Source organism: Chiloscyllium plagiosum, chromosome 8, assembly GCF_004010195.1.
Source record: "Chiloscyllium plagiosum isolate BGI_BamShark_2017 chromosome 8, ASM401019v2, whole genome shotgun sequence".
Classification (NCBI taxonomy): domain Eukaryota; kingdom Metazoa; phylum Chordata; class Chondrichthyes; order Orectolobiformes; family Hemiscylliidae; genus Chiloscyllium; species Chiloscyllium plagiosum.
In genome coordinates, this window is record NC_057717.1 from 94,539,277 (window position 1) to 94,548,858 (window position 9,582).

At 42.3% G+C, this 9,582-nt stretch overlaps 1 protein-coding gene across 1 annotated transcript in view; it reads right to left on the minus strand.

Moving 5' to 3' along the window:
- Nucleotides 1–4,342: 4,342 nt before the first annotated feature.
- Nucleotides 4,343–9,582, minus strand: part of LOC122552189 (adhesion G protein-coupled receptor E2-like) — a 61,836-nt gene continuing 56,596 nt past the window's right edge. Inside the window, exons 17-18 of the mRNA XM_043694785.1 lie at nt 7,791–7,877; nt 4,343–5,171 (exon numbers count right to left, since the gene is read on the minus strand). Of these exons, the coding sequence (XP_043550720.1) occupies nt 5,157–5,171; nt 7,791–7,877 (102 nt within the window). The 3' untranslated portion in view covers nt 4,343–5,156. The remainder of the gene's footprint in view (nt 5,172–7,790; nt 7,878–9,582) is intronic.

Consider the following 9,582-nt stretch of genomic DNA (forward strand, 5'->3'; position numbering starts at 1 on the left):
CTAGGCAGTTAGGGATGGGCAATAAATGTTGGCCCAGCCAGCAGCGCCCTCACCTGCAAATGAATTAAAGTAAAATCCTCTATGCATGGGATTGAGTATTTATCCAACTGCAAAATGTAGTTTATTGTTTGTTTGAAATCTCCACAAAGATGATCCAATCCATAGGGCTTCACAATCAGTACAGCTGGTGCTGCTTATTCCACAAACTGTCCTGGTTTGATGATACCTTCGCTTTCCAGCCTCCTGATTTCTGTCTCTACTTTTGCTCATTCGGCAAATGGCACTGAGCAGGCCTTGCAGAATCATGGAATTGCTTCTTGGTCAACATATAAGGTGGCCTTGGCCCCTTTGATAGTCCCTAAACCTTCCTGAAAAATCTGGGTATTTAAATAGGACATAACTCAGGCAGCCATTTTTAAATCAAAAACTGTTGAGCCAATCGTCATGAATCTTTTTCAACCAATTTCGCTCCATCAAACCTCTGCCTGAGCCTTTTACTACAATCAATGGTAAGTGAACCAGCTGCTTCTCAGAAGAGACTGGAACTGAAGTTGTATCCTTAATCTGTAGAAGTTCCCCAGCACAGGTTCTAAGCCTAGCTGAGGTCTTACATAAAATTAAGGGTTGCAGTCCAGAATGAATTTTGGTATAGACTGGTTCTGCTATCACTGATGTAGCCGTGCCAGTTTTGACCCATGTTTGAACTGGGTGATCATTTAACCAGACATTTATTTTAATTGGTTCTGATTTAGATGTTGCTAAGCAGTTTAACTGCTCCAAACCAATTGTAGGTGTATTTTCCAGAGTGTGCACTCTCCCAGATACCGGCCTATGAATTCTCTTACTCAATTCAGGCCTAGTGGGGCTCTTTCTCTGTCTTGAGTTTGCATACTAGCAGCAACTACAAGGGCCTGCTGGCCTGAATTCTCAAGAAAATGTGAACCATTTGGCTGAGGTTTGGCTTTGTTTTGGAGTTTTGCTTTGGTTTGACCTCGAGTCCCTCTATTCAGGATATATTTCTGAGTCAGGCTACACAATTGCTTTCACGAACGTGGTGTTACCCAGGCTCAGATGGCCTGGCAAAGGTGTACACTTCTTTTGGAATATCCTGTAAATCATAAACTCCACTTGGCACATCTTCCAATGATAAAGCCAGTTGTAGTCCCTGTGTGAAGTCCAGGTAGGCTTCAGATAGTAGGCGCTTTTGCATGGTCACATCATTAATCCCACATACCAAACGGTCTCTCAGCATCTCACTTCGGGTCAAACCAAAATCATACATCTCTGCATGTCGTCTTAACTAATCAAAAATTCCAAAACAGATTTCCCTGGTTCTCGACCTAACAAGTAAAACCAGTAGCATCTCAGAATTAGAGGAGACTTGGGCTTGTAATATTTCTTAACTAAATCCATCAACTCTTGAAAGGTTTCAGTATCTGGTGCCTCAGGGAAAGTTAGGCTTCTAATAACCAAAAAAGCTGCAGGTCCACAAATATCAGGAGAATTACTTGTTACTCTTCATCTGTCGCAATGTCATTTGCCCAGAAATAATAACGTGTTAGTTTCACATACTGGTCCCAGTCTTCAACTGCAGGAATGATCACATCAACCTTTCCAAATACTAGCATGATGTCAGAAATGCTGATCACAACTCAAAGATGATTGTTGCAAGGAAATCTCTTCAGAGGTGTGTTTCTCTCTCATTGCCACTGAAATAACTCCACAAGGCAAGTATCTCATCATCAAGTCACCCGTTATTTGTATGTGCATAGTATATGACATTGACAGAGCTAGCTCATAGCTGGCTCCTTGAATAAACAGAACCCCTGAGACTCCGATTAGAGAACTCATATTCCATGCCATCTACTTGGCTGACCTCATTCCAATCACTCCAACCACATTCCATTTAAAGAACAAAAAAGACTCCAGAAGGTCAGAGACAGACTGGTGAAGTGCAGTATGCAATTTCATACTCAGAAGTGGGAAACGATTCATTACGAATGAAGGGGGACAATTTGAATGAAATTATTACATTTTGAAGGGATGGAGGAACTGTCCAAGTTGAGAGTTAAAAATAGGCATCGCTTTTCAAATATAGGCTTTGCAGCGAGAAGCCAGGAAATTTCTGCTTTAGCACTTCAGTACTATGTGTCACCCTGGGCACCATCCTTTGGTAAGGATGCCTTCTACAGGTTGCAGAGATTTTGTAGAATGGCGCAAAGCTTGAGGAACTTCAGGTTATGTGGTTAGATTGGATCAAAATCCTTCCCAGGATTGAGGAGGTTAATCTGTGATTCAATGGAATTATTCAAAGCAATGACATGTTTTGATAATAGTGATTAACTGACACTCCTGCTTTCAAAGTAGATCATAGGATGGAAATATGGATCTAAGAAGATTCTGGTCAGATTCTAACTGCAGCACAGCACTTTTTTTTGTTCTTTTATGGACGTGGACGTCACTGGCTCAGCCCAACATGTATTGTACATCCCTTATTAGAACTAAGTGGCTTGCTATTTCTATTTCAGAGGGCAGTTAAGAGTCAACTGGATAGCACTGCTGACTCACAGCACCAGGGACCCGGGTTTGATTCCAGCCTTGGGTAATTGTGTCTGTGTGGAGATTGCAGAACAAGGAAAGCAACTTTAGCCAATTTAATCTTTCCTAATAGTTGCAATTTTCAATTCCTGGTAACAAACTTGAAAATCTCCTCTGTATTACATACAGCAACTATGTCCTCCCTGTAATGGCCAGGACTGAACACAAACCCCAGCTGTGGCTTAACCAGTATCATTTGGCTGTAACCTAACCAGTTCCAGCATTATATCCCTGCTCTTATGTCAATACTTTGCTCTAAGAAGGAAAGTCTCCCCTTCTCCCCCACATTATCTCTCAGCCCTGCCACCTTCAGAGACCTGGGGACACACACTCGGGGTCTCTCACTTCCTTTACCCCTCTCAGTGCCCTCCCTCCCAGTTATTATCTATTCCCTTGCTTTGTTTACCCTCCCTAATGCATCACCTCACACTTCTCTGGATCGAATTCCATTTGCCACGATTCTGTCACCTCAACCAAACCATTGATGCTCCTGCAGGTCATAGCCATTCTCTTCACCATCAATTGCCCTTCCAATTGTTGTGTCATTTACAAATTTCCCAATTGTGCCTCCCACATTTAAGTCTAAAAGATTAACATATACCACAAGCAGCATGAGACCTAACACTGAGCCCTGTGGAACACCATTGAAATCCATTCACAAAAAACATCCATTCACCATTTCTCTTTGTTTCCCATTACCAAGCCAATTTCAGATCCAATTCACCTCAATCCTCTGCTGAATTTTTCCAGCAATTTCATTGTAATTTGAGACATCCTGAACCTGAGCATCAGGCAGACAACATAATCTTTAGGACTTTTATTCCTGGCGACAGAGAAGAGGGTCTATTCCCCTGACTACACTATCCTCGATTACAACCACATTTCACATTCTCCCCAGGCTTGAATGGCTCCCTGCACCACAGTGCTATGGCCATTTTGCCTTTGCTCACGACAGTCCTCACTCTTATCCACATGAAAAAAGATTCTCAAACCTGTTAGACAAGCTCAGGGGCTGAAGCTTCTTCAGCACTACCTCTCACACCTTCCATTTTCTGACCACGAATTTGAGTTGGTTAATCTAAGGGATGTGGTTGCCTCCTGGAACACAGTGAACAGGTAATTCTCTCTCTCTCAGATATGTCACAGTGCTCAAAGTTCAGATTCTTGCTCATCAATTGAGCTGCAGTTCCTCAGGTAACCAAAACCTGCTAAAGATGTGGTCGCAATGAACCACAATGGGGGCCCATCAACTCCAACAAATCATCTGGCCCAGCATCTCCATTTAAATTTCCTACTATTTAGTTCTTAATTTGAGTCATAAAAGTTTCCTACTGCGCTTTTGGTTTGTAACTTGTAAATGTTTCCCTTATTTACCTTCAATCTGAAAGTAACCGGTAATAGTTGGAGGACCCCCGATGCTAGGCTTCAAGTTATCATGTTTAAAAATACCCTAGAAACTATGAGCCACAAAAGGGAAGCAAAAAGCATCTCTACCCCTCTGCACCAAATGACCACACTCCCTCCAAATAGCCTGAATTATATAAGCACTCCAGTTCCTTTACTGGCATTCTGAGGCCAATTTGTAAGCCAGAGAATAAGTGTCTGTGAACTGACACTAATGGATAAGACAGTAACTTCTCTGCAGGCTGAGTTTAACAACAGTTTATTTAAACATGTCACAAGATGTGACAGCAAATAGAATCTATTTTACACCAACATTGTGAATCATCTCCATTATAGCCAGGTCACATTGGTGTCTCTATATGGAGCATAAAATGAAATCTCATTTGCTCACAAATATTACTCAATACACCTAGAAGAGTAATAACAGTAAAAATAAACTTTATTAAAATACAATTGGTGAAGAATTGTATTTAACTATTAAACAGTCCAGAAAATTTCAAGAACATTTTCTTTTGCAAATATGGTTTAATTACAATTTTAACTCCTGTTAATCAACATTTCTACCTCAATACATGAAACTTAGGAAAACATGTTCTGGTGTTAAAACAAATCCAGAAAGCAGGGTGTAAGACCAGTATCTATAACACACAGCTTGCATACAAGTCAGAAACATGGAGCTAAAGCAAACAAGTCAGAAAGCCTAATGTGGCTGTCGTTAGCACTGAATCAACCAGGGTGGGGTGGGAACATGAGCATTATTCTCAATACCGTAAACGTGTACATATATGAGTGTCTTGTGTGTATGTTATATCCATGTTGCTGATGTCTTTGTAGGTGGCTTGTTAGATCTATGTGACAGTGCAAATGTATCTATCGTTTATGTATACATACCTGTATGACCGCACACACATGTGCGTGTCTGTCTGTGGGAGCTTACCATTGAAGCCCATATCCCATGAAAGAGTGAAGAAAAAGCAACAACTTGTATGATGAAACAAAATAACTTGCCTGGCAAAGCTAGAAAAGCCAACAATACACAAATCCAACTTTTTAAACAATGGACACGCTGTACTCATAGACAGACAGAGATAGAGACACAGACACACAAACCAAGGATGGTCTTATCGCTGTCACCTCTGGAGTCCTCAGGAGGGTTATGTTGTGTGAGTCTAGTTGAGAAAATAAATGAGGATCTTTTATTACTTGCCCCTCTTCAATTCGGTAGATATTTAAGAAAGATACAATTGGCCTGAAACCCCTCGGGTTGCAATGATGATTGTTACGCCCAGGCGTATGGTGCCCAATGATGCCTGCAGGGGTTTGCAGGGTCAATGGGAGATCATAAGATGTGGAAACAGAGGTAGGCCATTCAACCCATTGAGGCATCTCAGCAGCAGAGGTTGGGTTGGCACTGCCATTTTTTTAAAAGGGGAGCACATCTGCCCAGCCTGTTGGAAATGTTTGTTCCATCTTGAGATGTGAAGTTGAAGAGCCCAAGATCTCTGTACTGAACATGCTTCTGTCTAACTCCTGAGCAAACAGTTTATTTTGCAATAACATGTAGCTCACTCCATCAGTGAGAGGGAGAGGAAGAAGGTGTGGCAAGGCATAAATACCCTTGTGGTGGACACTAACCCTCCCACTTACTGAGGTAACAGTTCACCACTTTGAATCTGGGACACCCCACGCTGGTCTAGGAGCAGAAGATCAAAGATTGGAGTCTCTACACTGCAACTGGCAGAGAGGGGGCTTAGTGTAAGAAAATCAAAGAAAGAATTGAGAATGAATGAGAGGGAGCTAGATAAATCCATCTTCAGGGATCACCCTGAAGTCTCTCCACCTCCACCCTCCACACCACACTGACCACATTCCCTCCAGGGCGCACCATTCTCTTGCTCCTTTCAGAAACAGTGAAGTCCCAGGAGCAGTTGTTGGTTCTGAGCTGGGACTACACAGGAGATTTGGGGAATTCCCACGGAATTAAGTTCCTAACTCGATCGGATCAGGCAATGGGTTAGCAGCATTTATCTTATACTCTGTTGCCCTTCATTCTTTCTCTATCTTGATTCTCTATCTTCTGTCTCATCTCGTTTGGCGGAGATAGTGGTGTCTTGGGAATGCTACTAGACTTAGAGGCCCAGGCTAATTCTCCAGGGACAAGGCTTTCAATCCCACTTTGGTATCTCTGAGAATGGATGGTGAGGAAGCAGGATATGCTCCTGTGGACACTGGGATGCAAAGTGAAAGCATGTCATTCTGAATGTGAGCATGGACATCACTTGATCATTCCACAAGAGAAGGTGAACAACCTGCACCTCACAGTCCTCCACCTGCACATATCCTGTGAATACAGAAACGTACTGAGCTCAGACAGACGGCTGAAAATTTGAGTTAAACTGTCTGAGGTATTTGGTGTTTCTGCAAAGGTGTCATCTTGAAAAGACCATAGACCAGTACTTCCCACTAGCATCCTGCTGTGTATGGGTGGATGGTGGAGGCGGGATGATGGACTGGTTCAAAATACAATTCACTAACACACATTGTCATGGGAAGGTCAAATGAGGGAACAAACTCAAACCTATCCCCAACACTCCCATGTGACATTGCATAACCCGATGAGCTCCCACACACATGATGTGTCATCATTGAACATTACCACTTTGGGAGTGATGTCCCTTTAAGAGTTCACCATGCGAAATGAGCCAAATAATGGGATCTTAATACATGACAACAGGTCTCAGGCTTTCTACATCATTCAAGGCACAGGCTATGTCTTGGGATTACTCTGTGTTTTGTATATTAGTACAGGAATTAGACCCATCAGAGAATGGAATTCACTTAACTCATTTATATTGCACTTACATAACACAGAAATATTACTCCAGTTTTAAACAATGAAATTTTAATAGCTCAATACATGTTAGTGTTGATTTAACTTGATGAAGATAGATGCAAGATAAATATTAGTTTCTCAGAGATTAAGGCTGCGTTATGAGGAAGGATTGAACAGGTTGCACCTGCACAAATTGAGTTTAAAAGATCGAGGGTTATACTCTCACTGAAACATAAGATTCTGAGGGAATCTTGACAGGGTAAACACAGTGAAGATATTTCCCCTCATGGGAGAATCTAGAATGAGGCAGCAGTGTTTCAGAATAAAGGTCTCCCAATTTAGACAGAGATGAGAAGGTGTTTCTTCTCTCAGAGGGTCATTGCTGTTTGAAATTCTGTCCCCTCAGGGGGCAGAGGAGGCTGGGCCATAGGAGGTATTCAAGGCCAGATTCGACCGATTTTTGATGGACAAAGAAGTCAAGGATTATGGGGGACAAGCTAGAAGGTGGAGTTCAGAGCAGGATCAAAGGATGGAGAAGCTATTTCTTGCACACTCATATGAGGATTGTGATGATTTTATATTATTGATTAAACTATTTTAAATAAACATATTATCTTGTGGTATTCATGTTTATCATAAGAATAATGTTTGTACTTTTGTATTTAATTAAATATGAAATGCATACAGATTCATTCCAATTAGTAGGGAAAAAGTAGGAAACTATTTATACATACTCTGTGTTCTCTTTAATTCTTTTTTTATATTAAAATCCCCTGTATGTGGCAATAGATTGGTGGGTGGGGAGGGACAGAATGTAATATTCCAGGGGTAAGGTGTTTGGGGTCCATGGGATCTTTCTGCTCTTCCTAAAGTATTCCATCAACGGAACATTTCACCACTGCTTACGAGTCAATGTCATTGCACATCAATTGTCTTTTGAAGCCTCACTCCTTACCTCAAGAGAACTCATCTGAACATTTGAGGTGTTTCTGGTTGAGTCTGTGCTTGACTTGATGAACCATTTCCGAACTTCATCCCTCACCTTCAACAAAATGAGGACAATTAAGTCAGTCACAATAGATTGGGTTAAGCCTGTGGAGAACCCTGGTTGGACCCAATTCGCACAACTGTGAACATTTCTGGTCTCCACGGTGTCAAAAAAAAAAGCATGAACTGTGGTGAAGGGGCAGAAATAAAGATTAACTAGAATGACATCAGAACTGAGGGGCTACGCAGGAAACATTGAAGAGGTTAGGTCTGGTTTCCCCAGAATGGGGGAGGTTGAAGGGTGACTGTTGAATAAATGGAATTGTACTTTTATTCATGGAATAGCTACAGAACATGTGCCCAAGGAGCTATGACATAGTCATGTCAGGTCATATGGGACTGGAACCTGAATGTGTAAAGTTCTGGAAGATTTCTTTCGTCTGTTGGATGTAGGTATCTTTAATAAGGCCTTTTAATGTTCACTTGTAAGATTTCAGAGTTGATCTTACTACAGTGATTATAAATCTGTTGCCCATGAGGATCCAAAAAGCTCTTGCTGTTTTAGTGTACATTATTGACTTGGACTTCAATTTCAGAGGCATGATTAAGAAATCTGGAGAGGACATGAAAATTGGTGATGTGGTAAGTAATGAGGAGGCTAGCTGTATACTGCAGGATGATAACAATGGACGGGACAGCTGGGCAGAGCAGTTCCAGAAAGGTGTGAGGTAATACATTTGGGGAGGAGTAACAAGGCAAGAGATTATAAATAGTTAGACACTGGGATGTGCTGAAGATCAAAGGGACAAACACAGAAAATGTTGGAGAAATTCAACAGGTCCAGCAGCATTTTAGAATCCCTATGGTGTAGAAATGGCCCTTCGGCACAACAAGTCCACACTGACCCTCCGAAGAGTCTCCCACCCAAACCAGGTACTCTATATTTATCCCTGACTAACACATCTAACATATACATCCCTGAACACTATGGGGCAATTTAGCATGGCCAATTCACTTAACCTGCACATCTTTGAATTGTGGGAGGGAACCCACACAGACATGGGGAGAATGTGCAGACTCCCCACAGACAGTCATCCGAGGCTGGAATCAAACCCGGGTTGAGGCTGTGAGGCAGCAGTGCCAAGCACTGCACCACCGTGCCGCTGTGGAGAGAGAATCAGAGTCCAGTTTCAATGTCCAGTCCAACTCTTCTTAAGAACTCAAAAGATGAGAGGGATCTTGTTCTGGGTAAGGACAGGTCTCTGAAGATTGCAGGGCAGGTAGATGAGGTGGTTAAGAAGGTTTGTGGGATACTTGCATTTATTAGCCAAGACAGAATACAACAGCAAGGAGGTTAAGTCGGAACTGTAGAAAACACTGGTTAGACCACAAAGAGAGTAATGCATGTTGTTTTAGTTTTCACATTGTCGGAAGGATGTGATTGCCCTAAAGAGTTGTGAGGAAGAGACTCATGAAGATGTTGCCTCAGCTGGAAGGTCTGAGCTTTGAGGGAAGACTGGAGGGGCTGGGCTTGTTTTCCTTGGAGCAGCAAAGGTTGAGAGGGGACCTGATAGAGGTGCATCAGATTATGTGGGGCATGGATTGGATGGATAGGAAGGTGCTTCTAGGTGAAAGTGAAGAGTGCAGATGTTGGAGATCAGAGTTGAAAGGTGTGGCACTGGAAAAGCACAGCAGGTGAGGCAGCATCCGAGGAGCAGGAGGGTTGATGTTTTGGGCAGGAATGTGGAGGGGGAAGGGGG